This window comes from Pseudophryne corroboree, chromosome 3, assembly GCF_028390025.1.
Source record: "Pseudophryne corroboree isolate aPseCor3 chromosome 3, aPseCor3.hap2, whole genome shotgun sequence".
In the NCBI taxonomy this organism is placed as follows: domain Eukaryota; kingdom Metazoa; phylum Chordata; class Amphibia; order Anura; family Myobatrachidae; genus Pseudophryne; species Pseudophryne corroboree.
In genome coordinates this window covers 579224348-579250109 of record NC_086446.1, presented here as the reverse complement: position 1 = coordinate 579250109, position 25762 = coordinate 579224348, and the positions used below count along the sequence as shown (strand labels likewise).

The 25762-nt window shown below is 47.3% G+C and overlaps 1 protein-coding gene and 1 long non-coding RNA gene across 3 annotated transcripts in view; one reads left to right on the top strand and one right to left on the bottom strand.

Moving 5' to 3' along the window:
• The window catches only part of LOC135056348 (transmembrane protein 150A-like), a 333474-nt gene extending 325280 nt beyond the window's left edge, over nucleotides 1-8194 (bottom strand). The window contains exon 1 of one of the 2 annotated variants that reach the window (XM_063961396.1): nucleotides 7587-8194. In XM_063961396.1, the coding sequence (XP_063817466.1) occupies nucleotides 7587-7666 (80 nt within the window). In that variant the 5' untranslated portion in view covers nucleotides 7667-8194. Of the gene's footprint in view, nucleotides 1-7195; nucleotides 7312-7586 lie in introns of those variants that run through there. The other variant, XM_063961395.1, reaches the window with a different exon arrangement.
• LOC135056349 (uncharacterized) overlaps nucleotides 8168-25762 on the top strand; it is a 65714-nt gene continuing 48119 nt past the window's right edge. Inside the window, exon 1 of the long non-coding RNA XR_010243958.1 lies at nucleotides 8168-8290. This is a non-coding gene — a long non-coding RNA (uncharacterized LOC135056349). The remainder of the gene's footprint in view (nucleotides 8291-25762) is intronic.

Genomic DNA, 25762 nt, shown 5'->3' with positions numbered 1-25762 from the left:
TGAAAGGGAGTAAGCCAATCTTGAAAACGCTTCTCCGTCTTACAGGCAGCCAGTGAAGGGAGTAGAGAAAGGGTGTTAGTGTATCTAGTGGATAAGTTGACTAAATAAAAAAATTGGTTGCTAGGGGCAACTCCTCCACTCTTTAGAAGGTTTTATGCATTTCCCCCAAATGGTGGAATGCATCACACTGTTAAATGATAGATTTACTGATAAATGACCGCAATACATAGGAATTGGAGATATCTGCTGCGGACTTGCAGCATAGCAAGCCCCATAGACCGCTATGGGGCTGTAATTTGCACATATGCAGCAAGCTCTGTAAAATTTCACTTTCCAGAGCTTGTGCCCTATAGAAGCCTACAAGCTTTTTACCAAAACAACTGCGGCTTGGGCATGTGCATTAGGACTTCCGGCTCAGACATTTTTAGTCTCTTCTTCGCCAGGACAGCTCTGAATCGGAATGCACAATAGTGTACAAAAAATCTCCACCCCTATGAATGCCAAAAGGGGCAGGATGTATCACAATCATTTCCATTACATGATATATCTTGCCCAAAAAGAGAAAGACCAACAAGCATCAGAGACAGACACCCTTAGCAAAAGACCACATAGTTCTTAAAAAGTAGACATCTAGCGAAGGAGCAAGAAAAGAAACGGCTCAGATTCATGGTTGGCAAGCAAAATATCAGGAGAGGCAATTCTCCTGGAAGGTGTAGGCCACAGCAGAGCCTCCAACGTGACCCCTTCCACCAGGTACAAAAGTCCTCTGTTCCTGGACTTACCACCTAATTTTGTAATCACATTCTAGCATGCACAGTGATGGCAGGAGTGCACCGAGGCCCGTTCTCACCCAATTTGGCCATACACATATATAGTCAAGACAGATAACCAACCAAGACCTCTGACTAGGAAATGGGAATGATAACAGGCCAGCTGTAGAAATTCAGCAGATCCATCAATGACCACTACAAATTAGCTATAGTTTCAGCGTGTAGGGAAGACACAACCACAACCCTCATAATTTATGTTTAACTACAATGCATATTGCGTTTTTGTTTTACTTGCATAAGACCTGCATTCCCATAAGCTTCATTGAGATGAGAAACTGGATCATCATTCCAAGGTGATAATACTAATATTCCCACTGGAAATGCAATTTTGTACACACAAAGCACATGTTAAACTTGATTCCCTGTGAACTTTCATAAAACAATATTACATTTGAATACAATTAATTTAAAATATTTTCATGAATTTATAATACTTGCAGTTACAAGAAGGTTAGACATAAATGACATTTACTACCTGTAGGCAGACCATAGTAATGACACTCAAACACGGATGGTGTAATGGTTAGCATTACTGCCTCACAGCACTGATGTCATAGTTTCATATCCCACCACGGACCTAACTGTGTTGAGTTTGTATATTCCCCCCGTGCTTGCATGTGTTTGCTTCAGGTGCTCCGGTTTCTTCACACAATCCCTAATATAGTGGTAGGTTAATTGGCTCAAAAAATAAATAAAAATAATAATAATAATAATAATAATAATAAAAATCCTAGTGTGTGTGTGTGTGTGTGTACACACATGGGCAAACTAGATGGGCCGCCAAATTCTGTTTCTATGTTTAAAAAAGTGATCCATGAAATGCAGACCCCTCTGTATACTCCCCCCCCCCCTCCCCCCACCTACTTTAGATTTTAATTTGACATCATCAGTCCATATTCATGATTGGACATGGAAAATACAGTCCAGCTACATTTAGGGGTGTAGTATGGCTGACCGGCGATCTCCTGACCGCCGGTCAGCTTACCGACGCTGGGATCCCGGCACCATACCAACGCCGGGATCCCGGCAGGGAGGGGCGAGTGCAGCAAGCCCCTTGCGGGCTCGCTGCGCTCGCCACGGGCTCGGTGGCGACCTGCGGTCGCCACAGGTTCTATCCCCACTCTATGGGTGTCGTGGACACCCACGAGTGGAAATAGTCCCTGTTGGTCGGCATGCCGACCATCGGGATACTGAGCCGGCGGGATGGTGGAGGAGGTCATGTGACCGTCGGTCAGCAGACCGCTGGTCACATGAATACCACCCACATTTAGAGAGGGTACAAAGGCAAACTTGTGTTCAAATTGCAGTTATAATTAGTTCCTAATATGCTGGTAGGGAGGAGGTGGGTACTGTGGCTACTCTATGTAATGCTCACCAGTAAAACATATCTACATCTTTAGGCAGACAGCATACATTAAAGGTCTGTAATTCCAACTTATCAGTTTCCTTATTCTCTTAAACTGGGTACACATTAAACAATGTGTGCCCAGCGCTATCTCGTCAGTGAACGAACCTAAAGCCCAGTACTCACGGGCCGATCAAGGAGAGATGCGTGCTGAGCGAACCGCTCAGCACACATCTCTCCTGCCGCTCAGCACAGCGCGATCTGTGCTGAGCGTGCGGGGGGAGACGGGGGGGGCCGCTCACTTCACCCAGCGGGTGAAGTGAGCGACCCGCTAGATTGGCCTGCATGCAGGCCAATCTAGCAGCGGCGATAGCGATGTGCGGGGCCGCGCATCGCTATCGCCGAGGGGGCTACACACGGAGCGATCCTGCCGATATTCTAAGCAATCTAGTCAGATTGCTTAGAATATCGCTCCGTGAGTACCCCCCTTAACAGCGGTTCCGACATCGGCAAGTGCATATACACTTGCTGATGTCGGCAGCAATGAGCAATAGAATAATCTGTGAATGATTAGCTTTAAAGATGCATAACAATGACATATGATGAATTTAAAGGATTTATCTAGAAGCATAAACAGTAACTAGCCGCGATAGCTTTTGACAGACCATCCCATATTTCCAAACTACGTTCTATAAGACAGTGCCAATATGTATGGGTTCTTCTATACCATTCTAAAAGGAAACATGCATGCCCTTACAGAACAGCTAATATCTAGTCCCTAGACACTCCAATGGACTTAGATGAGTAATACCATTGAACTTTACTCTTCAGAAACTCTACATCTCAGTGTATAAAATTTTAGTTGATTGTTTTCTGAATTCTGACACCAGGTCTAGTAGCCAGATTGTATTTCATGGACTGTAAACATGTATGCATATAGGGCCATCTGCCTACCACGCTAATGCGTATGACTGATCACTTTCCAGTCATGTTTTGAGAACAAGATATGTGGGGATATTGGGTTAATCAACCATACTGGTATCTATGAGGTCAACAAGGGCGTAGCTACCATAGGTGCAGGCAGTGCAGCTGCTATGGGGCCAGAGCTGAGAGGGGCCCACCTTTCCTGTCACAGTTACATGTGTTATATAAATTTTTTGCCATTGAGTGGTACGTAGAGGTCCTTTAAAACTTTTTCCTGGTGGCCTGCAATATATCTAGGTATGCCCCTAGACTTGCTCATTGTAGTGTGGTATAAAATGAACTGGAGGGCATTTTAATGTTAGATAATATGAACCGGGGTACTGTAATAAGGCACAATATGAACGGGGAGCACTATATATCATACTGTGAATTGGGGGTACTGTGCGGCATAATGTGTACTGGCAGCTCTGAAATGTGACATAGGGTGAACTTAAGCACTACTGCGACTCATAAAAGAAACTACGGCACTACTATGGGGCATAACATTAAATAAGGCTCTACTATGGTTCAGAAAATGAACTAGGGCACTATTATTGGGCATAAAATTAACAACTGCTGCAGAGAAGTGTCTCTCTAGAAGCATTGGGACGGGGCCCTTTCAAAATGTTGCTATGGGGCCCACAAAGTTCTGGCTACGCCCCTGGAGGTCAGCATAGCAAGGCTGCTAGATATCCCAAATGGAATAGATCTACTTTACATTTTACACCTGAATAAGCTGTCCTCACTACAAAATTCAGACAAGTTAATAGAATAGTGGGAACAATACACAAAATAGTGTTCTGACGGTACTAAGTTTAAAGGCTTGTTATGGGTTCCTTTACAAACCTGGCACGGTAAGGTACTGAAAAACCCTGACAATGGGAATTTGTGGTCTCTATACTTTAAGGGCTCATTCCCATACAGCCTATTTTGTATTTCACACCTTAATAAGGGAATTAAATAATTTAAAATACATCAAATAAGAAATAGTGTCATTCCCACGATTGTAGTCTAAACTATATCACAATGGGGTTGATTCAATTCAGCAACAGTTAAACAGCGCCGGGAATTAGCTCCCGGCGCTATTCAATACAGCAACTAGTTACCCTCAATTGTCGGGAATTCTTCTCTCAGCCCCGGGGGGTGAGAGAAGAAAACAGACAAAAGAGCTTCCGCGAGGCCGATTCTGTCGGGAATCAGCATCGCCGCGGGTATGTAAGTCGGAGAATGCTCGTTCTCCCGACAAAACCACCTGTTAAGTCGGCGAGAACGGACATTCTCCGACTTAACTTTAGCTGAATTGAATAGCGTCGGGAGCTAATTCCCGGCGCTATTCAACTGTTGCTCAATTGAATCGACCCCAATGTTTCCAGTTTTAGAAAGTGGCATATCTTATGTCTGATGTGTTAGTGCACAATCAATTGTATATTGGTAAAAGTGGGGGGGAAAAACCACAATTGAAAGAAGCTTAACAAGGTAGGTCTTCATTTTCATTTTACCAGTTTCTTCAGCTGGTATTAATGAGCTATCAGGTTGACCAAGAAAAGCAGTGTCTAACCAAGACCCTGAGTACATAAAGGACCTTTTGTCCAGAATTAGCAATCCTCCCAGGGACAGAGCCACCAACTACTTTGTCATCAAAAATATCATTCAAAATCTTGGGGGGGGGGGGGGGGGGGGGGGGGGGGGGGGTTTTGTAAGCACTAAAGCTACATTGCAGCTGAAGCAAAAGCTTAATGCAGTCAAAATTGCCAGCACTCTGATCTGCTTCACGGGGTGAAGTTGTGAGAGGGAGAACCAATCGTACGCCACAATGGCAGAGATCGTGGCAAGCAAATGTCACTAATCAAGCAGCCCTACACTTCCACAACTACAGAGAGGCAACGCACGAGGTAGATAGGACATTTGTGTTCTAGGTATTTTTGAAGATGGGGATTGGACAGCAGCTCAGATTTTGCAACAAGGCCCAGGTCCCTTTAGCTGTGAAGAAATATCATTTCTAAAGGTGAATTAATCTTGGATAGCTTCACAGACACACTGTTTGGGAAACATTGCTTAAATTACACTGGTTAGATACTTAGGTTTTAATCCATGTTGATTTACAGAATACAGACAGCCCTAGAATGCATTGCAGACAATCTCATAGCTCACACCTAAAATCCCTATTTAAGTAAATGTAAACAATTCTAACTAGTTAATCTGTGTTGTATACTAGACTAGTATTCACTCCTCAGACATTTTTACACTGTACATATCTACAGAGTAAATACTGAGCAAGACAATCTATTCTTTATGTTTAGACAGATGTACAGTAACTGTCTGACATAGTTAAGAAAATAAAAACAGGTCATTAGCATGAGCAACTAATCAGCAATGAAGTAAAAAAAAAAAATCAGATACAAACTGACAGAGGTGGGTGTGCCCGAGTGCCAGGTTATTGTCAAACATTTGGGGCCAAATGTAATAGAGTGAGAGATTTAGAAAGTGAGAGATTTGGTAAGGTTTTTCAGGTTTTTTTTAAGTGGCAATCATTTACACAACAAGATCAACCTGGTTTTGCAGTGTAAAATGATTGCCACTTTAGAAAAAACCTGCAAAACCTTACAAAATCTCTCATTTTTTTAAACTCTCACTCTATTACAATTGGCCCTTGGTCTCAATAGAACTACATTTTCAAGGAGTATTCCATCAGCAACAACTGACAGTGGATCACTAATGGAAATTGCCGATGTCACAGTTTAATGTCTGTGTGAAAATATTTCAAGCATATTTCCACTGTGATTATTTTACTAGCAGTCTCCATGGGATAAAGAAGACAACCACACCAGTATGCCAAAGTTCATGAATGAAAAATTCAACTACAATAAATATGATTTCCTCTTTATTAAATTGTACAATTCAGCCACACACTTCTAGATACACCTTCTAGAGCAGTTCTGGAATCAATGACATTAATACAAAACCCTAAAGCTGACGAAGGAAAAACTCCAAGAGGACAATCCAATTAGCTGCGAAGGATGCGCATCCGATTTTGCACCCTTCGCGGGCTCGAATCAGACCCAATTCACACAAAATTGCTCTGATCTCTATGGGGTGGCGAGCAGTTTTGTGAGAATTCGGCCCGCCGTAAAGTGCAACCTCTGACGCGATGATATCGCAGCTATTTGGACTGACCCCCAGAACAAAGATGTGACAATACACGCACACACAAAAAGGCTCAACACAATTTACACACACTACAGAGGGGTGTAGTATGGCTGACCGGCGGTCTCCTGACCGCCGGTCAGCTTAACTACGCCGGGATCCCGGCGGGGAGGGGCGAGTGCAGCAAGCCCCTTGCGGGCTCGCTGCGCTCGCCACGCTGCGGGCTCGGTGGCGACCTGCGGTGGAGGAGGTCATGTGACTGTCGGTCAGCTGACCACCACCCCTACAGAGTAACAGTACAAGGTGTGCTCAATAAACCCTAAAGCTGGGCATAACCTATACAATTATCTGGCAGGTCTGGCTGTTGGAATAAAAATCTGGTAATGGATGAGACCAAATGACAATCGACCATTTGTTCCCAAACACTGAAAAACGGACAAAAACAATTTTTCATGCAAATTGGTTAAAGCTGTGATTTAACAGACTTGTTTGAATGACAGCTTTTGTCCATTTTCCAGTGTTTGGGAGCAAATGGTCGATTGTCATAATGTCTCATCCATTACCAGATTTTCATTCCAACCAGCCAGATCTGGCAGATACACTATGCAATTTTCTGCAGGTTATGCCCAATTTAACACACTGAATTTAGCATACAGATAGCCAGCATGCCACAGGAAGAGGCACAATGACCATTCGGCTCATCTTCTAGAAACAACTTTACCTGGATACTTAAGAACTATGCAGAGAGACAGGATGGCTAAATCTTTAAGGTCTAGAAATTAAAGGTCAATAGGTTTCTTGTGTCACACAATAGCATAACCATGACAGACATAATGGAATTCTCAACACTGCAGCATTTATCACTGTCAAATTACATAAATAAAAAAGTCTTATTAAAGTACCAAACACCTACTTAATAAGAAAACTCCACAGCACAGTTTGCAGGAATGTAAACGAATGTTCATTTAGGCTACAGAAGGAAACCCTAACCGAATAACAATGGCATATACGCATGGTACACTGTATGTAGTGCAAGTAATACCCACCACAACACTGAAACCACCCCCTCATTACACACACACTGCAGGGCCTGTAACCTACAAGCAGCTGCATTGTGTGCAGTAGAAGAGGTGACAATTGCTTGCACTGATGTGTACACAGTATGATCCCTGGGGGAGATAAGTAGAACTAGCAGCCCCCCATATGCTGCTGCACACACATGCCATACACACAGGTTGCCCACACATACCGGCTTATTCCACCCCCAGCTCTACAGACCCAGGCAGCTGCTGCCACACACTTACACTATCCACATGCCAGTGATGGTGAAGGCTGGCAGTGTGATGGGCAGGATTACCCAGCCAGGCATCTTGGAGAGAGGCATCCAGGAAAGTATCAGAAAGAGGCCGGTGCCCCCGGCTGTCTGTGCCCGGGGAGAGTGCCAGGGTGCTACTACACAGCCAATACAGCTCCGGGGGTCTCTCGCACCGGTCCAGTGGGGGGGGAGGGATGCTCAGAACTGGAGTCTCCCAGCACGATGCTGTCCAGGTGGAGGCTTCTCCCAGTAGCTCCAGAAAACTTTCTGCTGCTCTCCTCCCATAGCACAGGCTGCAGCTCACCAGCGAGGGGTGGGACCCTGGTCCCGGGCTGGGGGCAGCGGTGCTCCTGATGGCATGGGGTGTTCTTATCAGTGGAGCCTGTGTGGAAGGTACACCAGCGACCGGCCTAGGACTTCTCTCACTCTCCGTGATCTCCCGATCACTCAGCGGATCTCGCAGCCTCCTCACACATCACAGTGTCCCATACTCGTGCCTAGCCTAGTCCCCGCCCTGACCCCTCCTCGCAGTGGGAGCTCGCAGGCTACGCCCGGCAGGGGGCAGGCTTGCCGCTCCTGCTGCTGCTGCTGCTGTTCTGCTGAGTGACGACTGTCTCTCCACAGAATCACCGGCAGCTCTCTCCTGTCGGTCTTCACCGCGTTCTCAGGGGATCTTACGAGTCTCTCAGCCAGGTCTCACTTCTCTAAGCTTTACTCTCCTGAGTCTCACTTTCTCAGGGCCCACTCTCCAGAGTTTCCTCACTCTCTCAGGGCCCACTCTCCAGAGTCTCCTCACTCTCTCAGGGCCCACTCTCCAGAGTCGCCTCATTCTCTCAGGGCTCACTGTCCAGTCGCCTCATTCTCTCAGGGCTCACTGTCCAGTCGCCTCATTCTCTCAGGGCTCACTGTCCAGTCGCCTCATTCTCTCAGGGCTCACTGTCCAGTCGCCTCATTCTCTCAGGGCTCACTGTCCAGTCGCCTCATTCTCTCAGGGCTCACTGTCCAGTCGCCTCATTCTCTCAGGGCTCACTGTCCAGTCGCCTCATTCTCTCAGGGCTCACTGTCCAGTCGCCTCATTCTCTCAGGGCTCACTGTCCAGTCGCCTCATTCTCTCAGGGCTCACTGTCCAGTCTCCTCACTCTCAGTTGTCTCTTCACCTCACAGCAGGAATAAAAAGCATTTTTTTCCGTATTTTATCAATACTTAATTTCTCGTACGTCCTAGAGGATGCTGGGGACCACATCAAGACGGTATAGGCATATATACGTATAGGTATATATGGGGTATAGGCGGCTCCGCAGGAGCCATGGGCACTCTTAAGACTTTTCAATGGGTGTGAACTGGCTCCTCCCCCTATGTCCCTCCTCCAGACCTCAGTTTTAGAAATGTGCCCAGGCAGACTGGATGCACTCTGAGGAGCTCTACTGAGTTTCTCTGAAAAGACTTGTTAGGTTTTTTATTTTCAGGGAGATCTGCTGGCAACAGACTCCCTGCTTCGTGGGACTGAGGGGGCAGAAGCAGAACCAACTTCCTAAAGAGTTTCATGGCTCTGCTTCTGGCTAACAGGACACCATTAGCTCCTGAAGGGTACTGAACGCTCACTCCCACAGCACGCCGTCACCCCCCTCGCAGAGCCAGAAGTCAGGTGAGTATGAGAAGAATTAACTTCTATCAAGTAAGTGACGGCTGAGGTCTGGCGCGGCTGGCGGGAGCGCAGCGCGCCATTGCTGCCCGCACACACAGGCACTGCAGGGGGGGGGTGCTGGCGCCCTGGGCAGCAAGAAATATACCTCAAAACTGGCTAAAAGGGGGCATAAGGTGCCGCTGGCACAGCCCTACCCCCGCCAGTATAAATATTACTGTGATTACTGAGTGTAAGGACGTGCCATTGCGGGGGCAGAGCTTCTTCCTCAGGCAGCCAGCACACTGCTCAGCGCCATTTTCTCTCCTCGGGCTGCAGAGAACACGCTGGTCCTCTCCTCCACTTCTGACAAGTACAGGGTGATATTTGGGAGGGGGCACAGGGCGTTGTTGTGCAGTTTTATAGTGTGATTAACTGTATAAAAGCGCTAGTTGGCCGTGGGCATTCTGTGTTCACACTCATTACGGGCGCTGGGATTGTGAACTGGCTGCTCCTATACTTTGTTCCTCTGACAGATTTTACTGTGGGTCTGTCCCCAAATAACTCCTAGTGTGTCTGTGAGTGTACTGTACACGGTGTGAGGCATGTCTGAGGCAGGGAGTTCCTCCCCGGAGGAAGCCATTTTAGGGACACAGACTTGTAATGTGGTGGCGCTGCCGGCACACCAAGAGCCTGCATGGGTGAAAGAGATACGTGACAGTATGCATCTGATTAACCAAAGATTAGAGAAGTCTGAATCTAAGGCTGCATGCTGGAGAAAATCTGTGGAAGATGTGATTTTTCAGGCTTCTGTTATTCCTTATGCAGGTGGCCCCTCTGGGTCACATAAGAGACCATTTGCGAATGAAATAAACACTGATACCGACACGGACTCTGATTCCTGTGTCGCCGATAGTGATTCCAGAGAGATAGATCATAAATTGGTGAAAAGTATACAATATATGATTGTGGCTATAAGGGACGTGTTGGAGGTTACAGAAACCACTCCTGTACCTCAGGAGAAGGCTTATTTTTATAAGGAAAAGAAATCCAAAGTCCCGTTCCCGCCTTCACACAAACTAAATGCTCTCTTTGAAGGGATGTGGGTGAATCCTGATAAGAAATTTCGTATTCCCAAAAGGATTCAAATAGCTTATCCTTTCCCGGCTGAGGACAGAAAAAAATGGGAGTCACCCCCTGTGTTAGACAGTGCACTGTCCAGGTTGACAAAGAAGGTAATTCTCCCTGCACCTGGCACGGCTTCACTTAAAGAGCCGGCAGACCGTAAAATGGAAACGACATTGAAATCCATTTATGTAGCCAATGGTATGCTGCTCAGGCCCACTATTGCCTGCGCGTGGGTGAGTCGCGCTATTGAAAAATGGTCAGAAAGCGTGTCATCAGAAATTGACACAATTGATAAAGATGAAATACTCCTAAAATTAGGGAATATCAAGGACGCTGCCGTCTACATGCTGGAAGCAATGAAGGATATTGGACTCTTGAGTTCACAAGCCGCTACCATGGCAGTGTCGGCTAGGTGGGCGTTGTGGATTCGCCAGTGGAACGCGGATGCAGAGTCCAAAAGAAACATGGAGGCTCTCCCATATAAAGGTAAGGCCTTATTTGGCGATGGCCTGGATGCGTTAGTCTCAACGGCTACCGCAGGTAAGTCGACATTTTTGCCCTCTGCGCCTGCACCGGCAAAAAAGACCTATCACCCGCTCATGCAGTCCTTTCGGCCCAATAAATACAGAAAGACGAGAGGTTCCCCCTTCTTTGCAGGGAGGGGAAGGGTAAAGAAGTCCGCAGCGGCTCCCGGTTCCCAAGAGCAGAAATCTACCCCTACTCCTGCCAAATCTTCAGCATGACGCTGGAACTCCCTTGCGGGAGGCCTCAAACTGTTCAGCCAAGGTTGGATTCTGTCTGGCTTGGATCCCTGGGTGTTGCAAATAGTATCCCAGGGATACAAGCTGGAGTTTCAAGACGTTCCCCCATGCCGATTTTTCAAATCGACCTTGCCAGTTTCTCCGCCAGAGAGAGAAGCAGTAACAGCGGCAATCCAAAAATTATGTCAGGACCAGGTCATAGTCCTGGTACCGTTGTCACAACAAGGACGGGGTTTCTATTCAAGCCTCTTTGTTGTTCCAAAGCCGGACGGCTTGGTCAGACCGATCCTAAACTTAAAAGTTCTGAATTGCTACCTGAAAAGGTTCAAGTTCAAGATGGAATCACTTCGGGCGGTGATTGCCAGTCTGGAGGAGGGGGACTACTTGGTGTCGGTGGACATAAAGGATGCTTACCTGCATGTTCCCATTTATCCTCCCCACCAGGCGTATCTGAGATTCGCGGTTCAGGATTGCCATTACCAATTCCAGACGTTACCTTTTGGCCTCTCCACAGCGCCGAGGTTATTCACCAAGGTGATGGCGGAGATGATGGTCCTCCGTCAGAAAGGAGTCAATATAATTCCTTATCTGGACGATCTCCTGATAAAGGCGAGATCCAGGGAGCAGTTGTTACAAAACATCTCACTCTCTCTGTCGATACTCCAACAACACGGGTGGATCATAAATTATCCAAAGTCACAGTTGGAACCGATGACAAGGTTGTCTTTCCTCGGGATGATTCTGGACACAGAAGTTCAGAGAGTATTTTTGCCGTTAGAAAAGGCTGTGGAAATACAGAAAATGGTAAAACAGATACTGAAACCATCCTGTGTGTCGATCCATCAGTGCATTCGGTTGTTGGGGAAGATGGTTGCTGCCTAAGAGGCCATACAGTTTGGCAGGTTCCATGCCAGAGTATTCCAGTGGGACCTGTTGGACAAGTGGTCGAGGTCACACCTGCACATGCACCGAAAGATAATCCTGTTGTCAAAAACCAGGATTTCGCTCCTGTGGTGGTTACACAGCTCTCACCTACTAGAGGGACGCAGGTTCGGGATTCAGGACTGGGTCCTGGTAACCACGGATGCAAGTCTCCGAGGCTGGGGAGCTGTCACTCATGGAGAAAGCTTCCAAGGACATTGGTCACACCAGGAAGCCTGCCTTCACATAAACGTGCTGGAGCTGAGAGCCATTTACAACGGCCTTCAACAAGCGGTACATCTTCTTCAAGACCGTCCCGTTCAGATCCAGGCAGACAATGTAACAGCAGTCGCGTACATAAACAGGCAGGGCGGAACAAAAAGCAGATCGGCGATGGCAGAGGCGACAAAAATCCTCCGCTGGGCAGAAAAACATATACAAGCTCTGTCGGCAATTTTAATTCCGGGAGTAGACAACTGGGAAGCAGACGTCCTCAGCAGACACAATCTCCATCCAGGAGAGTGGGGCCTCCACCAAGAAGTCTTCACAGAAGTGACAAGTCTTTGGGGAGTTCCTCAAGTAGATATGATGGCATCTCACCTCAACAAGAAGCTTCAGAGATACTGTTCCAGGTCGAGAGACCCTCAAGCAGTAGCAGTGGATGCACTAGTGATCCAGTGGGTTTTCCCGTCAGTATATGTCTTCCCTCCACTTCCGCTGATCCCAAAGGTACTCAGGTTCATAAGAAAAACAAGGGTTCGAGCAATCTTCATTGCCCCAGACTGGCCAAGGAGGGCATGGTACCCGGATCTTCAGGAGTTGCTCATAGAAGATCCTCGGCCTCTTCCTCTTCGTGAGGACCTGCTGCAGCAGGGGCCGTGCGTGTATCAAGACTTACCGCGGCTACATTTGATGGCATGGCTGTTGAGCGCCGGATCCTAGCCAGGAAGGGTATTCCCAAGGAGGTCATCCCCACTCTTATTCAGGCCAGGAAAGGGGTAACGTCGAAACGTTACCACCGTATTTGGAGAAAATATGTGTCTTGGTGTGAATCCAAGAAGGCTCCTATGGAAGAGTTTCACTTAGGACGTTTTCTCCATTTTCTACAGGCTGGTGTGGAAGCAGGCCTCCGATTGGGATCAATCAAGGTCCAGATTTCGGCCTTGTCAGTGTTCTTCCAAAAACAATTGGCCTCTCTTCCAGAGGTTCAGACCTTCGTGAAAGGGGTTCTGCACATCCAGCCTCCATTCGTGCCTCCAGTGGCACCATGGGACCTTTAACGTGGTGTTGCAGTTTCTTCAATCAGATTGGTTTGAGCCTCTACAAGAGATAGAGTTGAAGTTTCTCACTTGGAAAGTGGTGATGCATTTAGCCTTGGCATCCGCAAGGCGGGTGTCCGAGTTGGGGGCCTTGTCTCACAAGAGCCCTTACCTGATCTTCCATAAAGATAGGGCAGAGTTGAGAACTCAACATTTTCTTCCTAAGGTGGTTTCATCGTTCCACATAAACAAACCTATTGTAGTGCCAGTAGTTACTGACACATTCACTGAATCAAAGTCTCTAGATGTGGTTAGAGCTTTGAAAATCTATGTGGCTAGAACGGCTTGTATACGGAAAACAGAGGTCCTGTTTGTCCTGTATGCTCACAACAAAATTGGGTATCCTGCTTCCAAGCAGAATACCCGGGAGGTCTGTGCTGAGCAGCTACTTGGTCAGGGTCAAACACATTTGCAAAGTTCTACAAGTTTGACACCTTGGCCGATGAGAACCTAAAGTTTGGTCAATCGGTGCTGCAGGGTCATCCGCACTCTCCCGCCCGTACTGGAGCTTTGGTATAAACCCCATGGTCTTGATGTGGTCCCCAGCATCCTCTAGGACGTATGAGAAAACAGGATTTTGATACCTACCGGTAAATCTTTTTCTCCTAGTCCGTAGAGGATGCTGGGCACCCGTCCCAGTGCGTACTTTACCTGCAGTTTAGTTATTAGAGTTACACAAGTTGTGTTATCTTAGTTCAGCATGTTGCTGCAGTTAATTCATGCCTGTTGGCGTGTGTTATGTTAAATGCCATGTGTGCGGCATGGTTGGGGTTGTGAGTTGGTATGTATCTCATCACTAGTATTAAAGTAAGTCCTTCCCTCAAAATGTCCGTCTCCCTGGGCACAGTTCCTATAACTCAGGTCTGGAGGAGTGGCATAGGGGGAGGAGCCAGTTCACACCCATTGAAAAGTCTTAAGAGTACCCATGGCTCCTGCGGAACCGCCTATACCCCATGGTCTTGATGTGGTCCCCAGCATCCTCTATGGACTAGGAGAAAAGGATTTACCGGTATGTATCAAAATCCTGTTTTTCCTGGCATATACTATATATTCTATATATATATATTCCCAAACTCTGCTATTACAGTTCAGGATTTAAAACTAGGGGGTATATTTACTAAGCTCCCGATTTTGACCGATTTGGTGTTTTTTGTTCAAAGTGTCATCTCGGGAATTTACTAAACTCAAATCTCGGCAGTGATAAGGGCATTCGTATTTTTTTTACGGCTGTGTTGTAAAAATACGAATGAATACACCATCGGTCAAACGCGGCTGTTTAGGTATAGAACTCGGTCATTTACTATGCATTCGTATTTGAAATCTCTACCGTGAAAATGCATTTGCGGCCGTGAAAAAAACCAAGTCGTAAAAAAATGCGGAAAAAATATAGACCTGCTTTTGAGAAGCGTGTTTACATGTTTCCAATTCTACATTAATCACACCTGAATTTTTTGACCTTTAAAAGGGACCCAAGCACATTTTTCTAATCTCTCACTCTGAAATGGCTGCTGCCGTGTGTAGTACTGATTTCTTGTTTGCTGGGGGATACCCGAGACTGCTCCATGAGGCTACAATAAACCAGGGCCAGGAAACTGAACATGGTCAGCAGGTTGTACAGGTGCCGCGGAGGCTGCGCAGGCCTCATTTTTTTAGGGGGCGTTTAAACTTGAACGCATTGGCCGATGACCAGGTCATACAGATGTTCCGGCTAAATAGAAACAACATTTTCCGTCTGTATGACCTTGTCAAACTGGACCTAGACCCTGAGACAGCACGCTCTCGCTCTGTCTCAGGCCTGCACAAACTCCTGGCTGTGTTGCACTCTATGGCTACTGGCAGCTTCCAGCCTGTGACTGGCGATGTCATTAGTATCTCACAGGCCACCTTTTCAAAATATTTAATTCAGGTGAGTTAAAACATACATACACGTCTATGTCTAAGTGGTGCTTCTGTTATGTAATATAACACAGTATTGTATTTATTACAGGTCATGACACTCACCTTATATTTTGAAATGTCCACTCAGGTTTTGGATGTCTTGGATCCCCACATAGATGCCTCTGTCTGCTTCCCTACCCAGGAGTCGCAGTGGCATGCAGTCAGGGTAGCTTTCTATGAGCTTTCTGGCATGCCCAATGTGCTGGGTGCCATAGATTGCACACACGTTGAGCTGAGACCACCTAGGGGCAGGCAATATATTTATACCAATAGGCATCTGGTCCAATCCACTAATGTCCAGGTGGTTTGTGATGCAAATCTAAAAAGGTTACCCTGGCGGCTACCATGACTCCTTCATCCTCAGTCAGTCATCCCTCTTTGATAAGTTTGATGCCGGACAAATGCCTGATGGCTGGCTGCTGGGTATGTTCCAAGTGTGTTGTGTGTATGTGTGGTAACTTCAACCTCATCATTATGGTTTTTTTTTTTTTTTTTTTTCATAAACCACATGTCCTAATGTTGCCTATATCTGTCTTTCAGGTGATGGTGGTTATGGCTACTACTCTTGGCTCCTTACTCCATTGTCCCAACCTGATTCTCCTGCTGAACACAATTATAATAATGCATATAAGTCCACGCGGAATGTGATAGAAAGATGTTTTGTGGTGCTGAAATCTAGGTTTCGGTGTCTGGATAAGTCTGCAGGGCTTTTGTTGTATAGTCCCTCAAAGGTGACTAGGATTGTGTTCTGCTGCTGTTTTCTTCATAACGTGTTTGCGCCAACATCTGCCACATGTTGGTGATGAAGAAAACAGTCAGCAAGTAGGTGAGTTAGAAACATCTGGCGACTGTGAGTACAGATGTAGGGAGGCAGGTAAGGCAAGAAGTGATTCTGCGTTATTTTACCGGTAAGTATTATTTATTCATAATTAACCTTGCCTAACACCAATTATAAAATGTTTGATAGGTCTGAATTCTGTTTGTGTTGCGTTATTGTTTGTTATTTCTCATGTTGTTTACAGTTAGGCAATAAAATGTATAACTTACACTGTCACTCATTAACAAATGAAACATTACACATATTGCGTATGATTAATTTATTACCTTAAACTCAGGCATTTTGAGTGAATCAATTAGATAATTTGTAATTTTCTAATAACATACTGTAGTTGCTGCTGCTGCAGCCTTGATCATTTCTTTGTTTTTTGTTTGCTGGGTGCAGAGGATTGGGATGGTTCATTGGTCCTGGTTCTGCTGGATCGTCTAACTGGGGAGGTGACTGGGGTCTGGCTTGGTGTGGTTGTTCCTGAGCTTGAGCTTAGTTGGTGGGATGCCAACACATTTAGGCTTTGGCTCAGGTTGTTGAGGCTTGCTGTGAGTTGTGTAGTTGCGGCAGTGTTGTTGGCAATGATTCGGGAGAGGCTTTCGTTTATTAATTGGTTATGTTGTATAATTTGTATGAGGGCTTGTTGCTGCCGCTGTTGGTCATCCATGATTCTTTGTAAATTTGCGTGCATTTGGCTGTTGTCTGCCCTCATCTGCTCCATAGAATTTGCTACTCTGCCAACTTGAACTATCAGTCTGCCTGAGTTCCGACTGAGTCTAGGCAGATGATGGGGCAGACTGGCAAGGTATTGGCTGTGGGTGTTCAGACAGGCATAGTGTTGCGCCTGTTGTGTGGCCCAACTGGACCAAAACTCTGGGCCCATTTGTGGCTGGGGTGGTGTTGGGCTCAATTGGGGGCTGTGGGATGTTTGGGGTGGTTGGGTTATGTCCTGTGGCGTGGTTGGCTGGTTTGGATCAATCGCTTGCAGGTGTAGTGTGTACGATTCCTGCAAGTCAGTTTCCTGCTGGGTATCCTCGGGCATGATGGGTGGTTCTGTATGGGTTTGAAGACAGCGACTATTTAGTCAATATTTAGCATTGGTTTTTTTTATAGCTTAACGTCAACATGCATTACTTCATAATATTCATGTTGTAAATGATAAATAGATTGTGGGCTAAACTTAACAATTTAGGTCACTTTTTTGTAGAAATATGTGGCTTCTTACGTTCCCTACTCAGTTCAAAAATGTTTGAGGGAATTGTTGGACTCTGAGCCATAATTAATATGCTAACACGAAGAACTCTAGCAAATACAAATTACTACATTTACATATTGTGTATGAAGCTTACTTTTGTAAAACACACACAATACATTAAATGTGTTGAGCAATACACTCATACATTGTTCAAGGCAGTCAGTGGTCTGGCCAAAACTTGATTAAATATAGTGCAAATAAATGTAATAAAAAATATGGTAGAAAATGTCTTAAGGTGGGCGATGTTTAGAACTGGTGATGTTGGCCATGCAAAACAATCGGATTAGACTTAACATTTATGTAGCTGTTTCTAGCAAAAAAAAATAATAATTGGTTGCTATGGCCAACATCACATCTGTAAAAAAATTTTTATCTTACTAACGATACCCCCATGTGCTTGCTGTTGGGGATTATTACAAGGATGTTTGTTTTTTTAAACACATTTTTTTTTGGCTGTGCACAAACACTGGGGCAGATGTATTAACCTGGAGAAGGCATAAGGAAGTGATAAACCAGTGATATGTGCAAGGTGATAAAGGCACCAGCCAATCAGCTCCAATATGTAAATTAACAGTTAGGATCTGATTGGCTGCTGCCTTTATCACCTTGCACATATCACTGGTTTATCACTTCCTTATGCCTTCTCCAGGTTAATACATCTACCCCACTGTTTTTTAAAGTTTTTACAATTAATTGTTATGTTTACTCACCAGACAGCTGAGGGGATTGTGGTTGCTGGGACGACACTGTAGAGATGCGCCGTTGTGGTGGTGAGGATGCTGCTGGTGATTCAGCCTCAAGACGGCGTCTCTTGGTACCCATCTTTTTTTTTTTTTTTTTTGAGAAAAAGTTTTTATTGAATTTTATACTTTTAACAAGAAATTCGTAAGGTATACATTATAGGTATCACACATTAGTACATATCGCAGTTAACTGTCAAATAGCAGTGGCAGAATATCTACCTATGTACAACATCGAGTGAGTGAAGAAATAAACAGGCATGCATGCCTATGTATAGAGAGCTGTCAATAGGTGGTGTAATACATTTGGTGTGTACCGTAGCTATGGGCGAAGGAATAACTTAATGGAGCATTGTAGCTTATAAAAGAAGAACAAAGAGTAAACTTAGCATTAGAAGTAGAAGAGAAAAGAGGCAAGGAGGGGGAAGAGAAAAGAAGGGAGGGAGGGTTGGGAAGGGAGGTAAGGGAGGGATGGTCGGGCGGTCCCAGTCGCCTGGGCAGTGCGTCAGATTATTCTTAGTTGGATAGGGTATCGTGATGGTTCCCATTATCTTAAATGGTAGTTAGTGGGGGTTCAGCACCGAAGTGTGACGTCCAGGGTGACCACGTATTGGTAAAATTGTCTGGGGTGTCCCGGAGAACCGCTGTAATACGTTCCAATCTATAAGTTTGCCATATAGCATTAATGGTAGCAGGGGTTGTGGGGGGTGACAGAGATTTCCAGTTAGCCGCAATTTGGCATTTGGCCGTATTTAGGATATGCTTAATTAGCTTTTGTTGGTGGCGAGGGGTGTGAGGTATTGGGCGAGAGAGCAGGGAATAGAGAGGTGACATCGGGATCGTCAATCCAAGGACCTTAAAAATAAGTCTATGGACCCTAGTCCAATATCCCTTAATTTGCGGGCAGTTCCACCAAATATGCAGCAGGGTTCCGCGCTGGCCACATTGACGCCAACAGCTATCCGAGCAGGAGGGGTAAATTGAATGGAGACGCGATGGTACTAGGTACCAATGGTAATATAATTTGTAGGCATTTTCTTTAATTCGAACCGAAATGGAGCTCGTGGATATTTCCTGCCTAATTTCAGACCACTCATCTGTCGTCAGGGTTTCACCTACCTCCCGTTCCCATGCTATTTCGTGGGGTTCCTTCAGGGGTGAGTTGTGAGCTAATAGGATTTGGTATATAGTTGAGAGTAAGCCTTTAGTTGATCGACAGGTGCAGCAGAGGGATTCAAAGCTCGTTTTACCTCCCACGGGCGGTGTTCCGGAGGTAGAGGCAAAAAAGTGGCGTATCTGCAAGAATTGATAAAAGGTTGAGCGTGGGAGCGAGAAACGGGATTGTAAGTCGTCAAACGTAGGGAATGTATGTAGCGGAGCGACGTCTAGAAGGAAGAGTGAGTTATGGCTGGTCCAGGAATCAAAAGCTAAGTGGTTCTCCCCTGGCGGAAATGCCGGGTTGTTCCACAGAGGGGTGAGTAGAGGGTGAAAGGAGCGTAGCCGGTAAAGACGTGAGCAAAGGTCCCATATGGCAAGGGTAAATTTCACTGTGGGTAACAGCGAGGAAGCGGGGGGACGGTTATTCGGTCGACACCAGAGCAAGCTGTAGGGGGAATATCTGTGGAGTGTGGTAGCCTCTAGCTGTGTCCAGATTCTGTGTCCAGGGTTATCGTGCCATAGGACACATGTGGTTAAGTGAGCAGCTCTATAGTATTTAAGGAGGTCAGGAACTCCTAGACCCCCTTCTAGACGATGCTTTTGGAGGATTCGCATCTTTACTCTGGGCTTTCGCCCTGCCCAGATAAATCTGGTAAGGTCTGCTTGGAGATTTTTAAGGATTGAGGTGGGGACGTGGATGGGGAGAGTTTGCCACAGATATAACAGACGGGGCAGTAGTGTCATCTTAACGGCTGTCATCCGTCCAAACCAAGACAGGATGTATTTATTCCACTTTGTCATATCGTGTTTAATAGAGGTTAAGAGTCTGGGAAAGTTGGCAGCATAGAGACCAGAGTAGGACTTAGTGAGATAGATGCCCAGGTATTTGAGTTTATCAGCTCGCCAAGCACATGGGAAGGAGGCCTGTAGGAGTCGAAGATCTGGGTCCGCGACATGTAGGGCCAATATTTCGGTTTTGTCTGCGTTAATGTTGTAATTTGAAAACCTGCTGTACGTAGCTATCTCCTCCATCAGATGTGGGAGGGAGGCAGGTGGGTCAGTCAGGGTGAGAATGACGTCATCGGCATAGAGAGCAATTTTGTGATTGTGAACTCCCGACGTGATACCAGATATGTTACGGTTCAGCCTAATTCTAGCTGCCAGCGGTTCCATAATGAGGGCGAAGAGTAGGGGGGAGAGGGGACAACCCTGTCGGGTGCCGTTACGTATGGGAAGAGGGTCGGAGGAGAGGCCATTAATTAAGATAGAGGCTGAGGGATTCTGATATAGCGAGGTAACGCCTTTATAAAAGGCGCCATGTAGGCCCATATTTAGGAGCGTCTGTTGTAGGAATGGCCAAGCCACCCTATCAAAGGCCTTTTCTGCGTCGAGGGCCACGACTAGCGTCGGGAGAGATTTGTCTTGTGCCAACTGGATGAGGTCAATGAGACGCCTAGTATTATCTGCGGCCTGTCTGGAAGGAATGAAACCGACCTGGTCGGGATGAATAAGGACGGGTAAGTATGGAGCAAGTCTATTAGCCAAGATTTTGGCGAAAAGCTTTAGGTCCACATTCAAGAGCGAAATGGGTCGATAGTTCTTCATCTCCATCGGGTCCCTGTCAGGTTTCGGAATGAGGATAAGGTTGGCCCTAGTGGTGGCTGTGTCGAATGAGTCCCCGTCTAAGATTGCGTTAAACAGAGATTGGAGCATGGGGAGTAAAGAGGTTGTAAATTTTTTATAATATAAAGCGGTAAAGCCATCAGGGCCAGGGGCTGCGGTACGACGTAACTGCTGAATGGCCACTGAAATTTCCTCCGTGGAAATAGGGGCATTGAGTGTCAATATGTCCGAGTCGGAAAGCTTAGGGAGTGTGCAAGTGGAAAGATAGTCTCGGAGTTCAGAGACGTGATCAGGATCGGTATCTAGGGTGGAGGGGAGATTGTACAAGGACGTATAATAATCCCGAAATTGGGCGGCCATTCGCGATGGATCAAACGTGGCAGACCCGTCCGCACAGCGTAGGGATACGATGAGATTTTGAGTGCGTTTCGCTCTCAGTTTTTGGGCTAGCAGAGTGTCAGCCTTATCTGATTTCTCATAGAACCTCTGGCGTGCCCATAAGAGTGCCTTGACTGCCTTTTTGGTGAGGATTTGGGAGAGCTGTCCTTTAACTGCTAGGAGTTTGGAATACGTTTTCTTTTTGGGGCGGCGTTGATGCAGAAGGGTCAAGGTGTGGCAAGTTCTGTTTCTAGAGCTCGGATCCGTTGGGCTTCAGTTTTCTTCTGGGCAGCCGAAAGGCTTATAAGGTAGCCTCGGATGGTGGCCTTATGTGCTTCCCATATTAGGGAGGGAGGGATATCTGGAGTCGCATTTTCGGCATAATAGTTAGCTAAGGCGGTGGCAATATCAGCAACGGTGCATTTTTTAAGCAGAAGAGATTCGTTTAGCCGCCAGAATCTGGTGGGGGGGGGGGTGAGGAGGATGAGATCTCGAGCAGAACAGCAGAGTGGTCCGACCAAGAGATAGGGAGCGTCTGGGCACTGAGGAGTTTACGAGTAGTGTCCCGGTCAACGAACACATAGTCTATGCGGGTATAGAGGTCGTGAGGCGGGGAGTAGTGAGTGAAACCCTTCGCTGAGGGGTACAAGGTCCTCCAGCCGTCATATAGGTTATACAGTGATAAATGTGTCTGTAAACGCTTGGCCAGTTTGGCGGGAGTAGAAGCAGTAGAGGCGGGGCGAGATCTGTCATGAAGTGGATCCAGTGTGACATTACAGTCTCCACCAATTATAGTCATGCCCGTAGGAAGGCGGGATAGGCTGTCAAAAAAGGCCGTAAATAGGGAACCCTGCTGCGCATTAGGGGCATATATGGAGGCCAAGATCAGGGGAGCTTGGTTATAGGAACATGAAAGGATAACGTAACGGCCCTGGGGGTCCGAGACAGTGTCATGAACAGTTATAGGGAGGCCTCGACGGATCATAATAGCGGTTCCCCTTCGTTTGGTAGGCAAGTTTGAATAATAGACATGTGGAAATTGTTTGCAGGACATAGAGGGATGTGGGGGTTTAAAATGGGTCTCCTGGATTAGTACCACATCAGACTTTTGTCTGTTAAAGAATTGGATGGCCATGGCTCGTTTGGTGGGAGAGTTAAGGCCATTGGCATTAACCGATATAATTTTCAGGGTCATGGTGGGAAGAACTGTGGGCGCCGCAAATAGAGGGGCGGGATGGGACCGGTCCGACCATGGGGATGGAGAGGAGGAAAGGAGGAATAGAGGAGGAGAGAGAAGGGGAAAGAGTCTGTATGAGAATACAGAGGGGGAGAACCTTTTCCTGTAGAAGGGCCAGGTTTAACACTAAAAGGAGAAACGCCGTCCTGGCGTATCCTTCGGGGGGGGACGTGGCTTTGTGACAGAACGATAAGTAGGGTAAGGAGGAGCATAGGGGAGGGAGAGGTTGTAATAGGAACGACCAAGTGACAGGGGGAATAAAGAGAGCTAGCGGGATCGCATTATTAAGATAAATACGAGTAGGGTGAGCGGTATAGACGTAATGAGGGAGAAGGATAAAGCATGCAGTGGTGTCAGGTACTAAACCAACATCAGTCTTACCGGAAAATTCTGAACAGTAACCAGTGAGCGCCATGTTAATCATGGACTAACGTGAACAAACATGAAAACAGACTATAGAAATAATAAAAAAAAAAATTAGAAAAAAGGCAACAACTTGATACTCACGTGTAGCCAAGTGAACCGCGCCGCCCATGGCGTCGCAGCCAGTCGGCCACGCGGAGGGCCTGAGTAAATACATGCGATTACGTAGCAAGTCAAGGTATTAAGGTATGCAGACTAGAGCATTCAGCAATTATACATATCACATTTAACAGGGATTGTATCCTGGGGTGCCTGAGGGCAGTCAATTAGAAGACCACTCCGGGGCCGGGGCCCTTGGGCTTGGGATTGAGGGCGACATCTGGTCTTGGGTTGATTCAGGCAGATCTTCAAAAATGCCGAAAGTTTTAAGTAGGTCAGCTCCTTGTGTTGGAGTCTTGACTGTGAAGGTCTTTCCGTTCTGTGTCACTTGCAATAGGAAGGGGAAGCCCCATTTGTATTTTATGGAATGGGTCCGAAGAACTTTGGTGATGTGGGCTAGGTCCCTGCGCTTTTTGAGCGTGGAGGGGGCGAGGTCCTGGAACAACTGTAACTGGGAGCCGGCATAAGATACCGCCGGTAGACCTCTAGCCGCCATCATGACTCGCTCTTTGGTGTTGTAGTAATGAAAACGTATAATTACGTCACGTGGCGGTTGGGTCGGAGGCGGTCTAGGGCGGAGAGCCCTGTGGGCACGGTCCACCTGGAGGAGGGCCTCGGGGACATCCGGCGTTAGTTGCAAAAAAAGGTTCTCCAGATACTCGGGGAGAGAGCTAGAAGCCTAACTTTCAGGGATGTTGCGGACTCGGATATTATTCCGGCGATTGCGGTTGTCCATATCCTCTAGTTGTTCTTTGTACGCTTCCATATCTGCCCGGATGTCCACAAGTTCCTGCTCCACCACCGTTTGAAATTGGCAGACGTCGTCCATTTTGCGCTCAAGTGTATCTGTGCGGGAGCCCAAGTCGGCTATTTCAGATCTAAACTCAGATAAGACCGATCTAATTTCTGACTGGATCGTTTTCGTAACGATAGCCACCACATCCTGAGTGGTCAGTGGGCTGCTGGAGGTGGCTACGTCAGCAGGGTCAAAGGATTGATCATTTGATGGCGAGCTTCGGGTGGAGGAGCCGGCCTTTTCCCAAGCACGTAGGACACTAGCTTTAGGTATTTGAGAGTTCTTGCGGTTCTTTTGTGACATTGTAAATAAGGCGTTTCGTATCAAAGTGGTAGAATAATGCAATATGTACGGCAGAGCCCCCTGTCACTTCGTGGTCGTTATGCTTAAGGAGCCATAAGCTCTATGTGGGTCAGCGAGCGGGGAAAGGAATGTGGTTTGGCAGTAGAGTGCAGGTCACACTTGCAGATCGCTCCTGTGGCGGGTAGGTGGAGTAAAGGCTATCTATACACCCGCAATGTAGGACCGCAGCTATACTTGCGGTTATCCACCGGGGTCAGGGTGGCCGAATGAGCGCTGGCTCCCAGGGAGCGGGCACCTCAGCTGGAGGTAGTGTAAGCCGCGATGTACGGACCCCGCTGGATCACTTTATGTGCGGCAATGGGGGCCCCACAGTTTAGAGGCGGGTCTCCTAAGGCAATCCGGATGGGGTACAGCTCTACTTCAGGCAGGGATGGGGCAATAGATCCCCTGAAGACCCAGGGATTGCAGGAGCCTATTCAGAACACGTCTGGCTACCCCGGCTCAAGGGGGGACGGGTTTTTGAGGGCCCGCAGACAGGATGGTTCTGTCAGTTTCAGTCACTGGGCTCTGTGAATTAAGTGCCTCACGTATCCCAGGATCGGTGCGTGCATCGATGAGTGTGGGCTCCGAATTCCTCTGTCTAATGCAGTCCAGCAATCTAAGATGGCCGCCGGAGTGTATGCAGGCCTGAGGAGTGTCGGGTTAATGTTGTCCCCGTGTCCCGTGGGCAGCGTGCCCTCGTCAGGCGGGTGTCAGAGGAGTTGAGGTAGGTTGGGGGACAGTGTGGGGTGTGAGCAGAGGTGCCAGACACCGCTGTGGGTCCCGTTTCGGCCTCTGTCCGGACCCGGAGCTCGCGGTCGGGGGGAGGCGAAAATCGAGGTCCCGGCTTTTGTTATCAGCGGAGGCCCCGATTCCGTCTTTGATGTAGAGGCCCCTCGATTACAACCCCGCGTCCGGGGAGGTGTCCGCAGCCGTGAGTAGCGTCGGGTGAGGGGGCCGAGGGGTCGACCATCCAACCGGGAAGACCAGGCCGGAGACTTACTTGTATGGCGGCCGCCGGGCGCCCGTCCGTCCCGTCGCGGGCCGCCAATCTCCGGGTCCCCAGGCAGTTGGAACACTCAGCTGGCAGTAGGGGTCTTTCTCGACCGCGGGCAGCGGCTGCAGGTCGTGTCGGGCGCTGAAGAGATCCCGCGACTCGATCCAGTGGGTCCCGGAGCCGTCGTCGGTATCACGCGTAAATTGAGGCCCCAGCTTTGCGTGATCTGTAGGCCGCAATCCGCAGGAGCAGTTAAAACTGCTCCCCGATTCTGCGGCACCCTCAGGGGCTCGGTAGGGGGATCAGGGGTGATAGGGGGGATAATTGTGCGCCCAGGTGAGCCTATGGAGTGGAGAAAAAAGGGCTTTATATTCCTGGGTTTGAGGAGCTCAGTGAAACTGCTGCTGTCTCCATTCACATCCAGGCCACGCCCCCGAAGTCTCCTCTTGGTACCCATCTTATGGAGACTATCCGAGCCCTGTGATGGTCGTCTTAGTAGAGGGGTGTTTGATGAAGAAGGACCTATGTGATAAGATAAACATTAACATTCTGCTTTTCTATGTGTTTTCAGAATATGTGTATACACTAAATTCTTACCTGCAT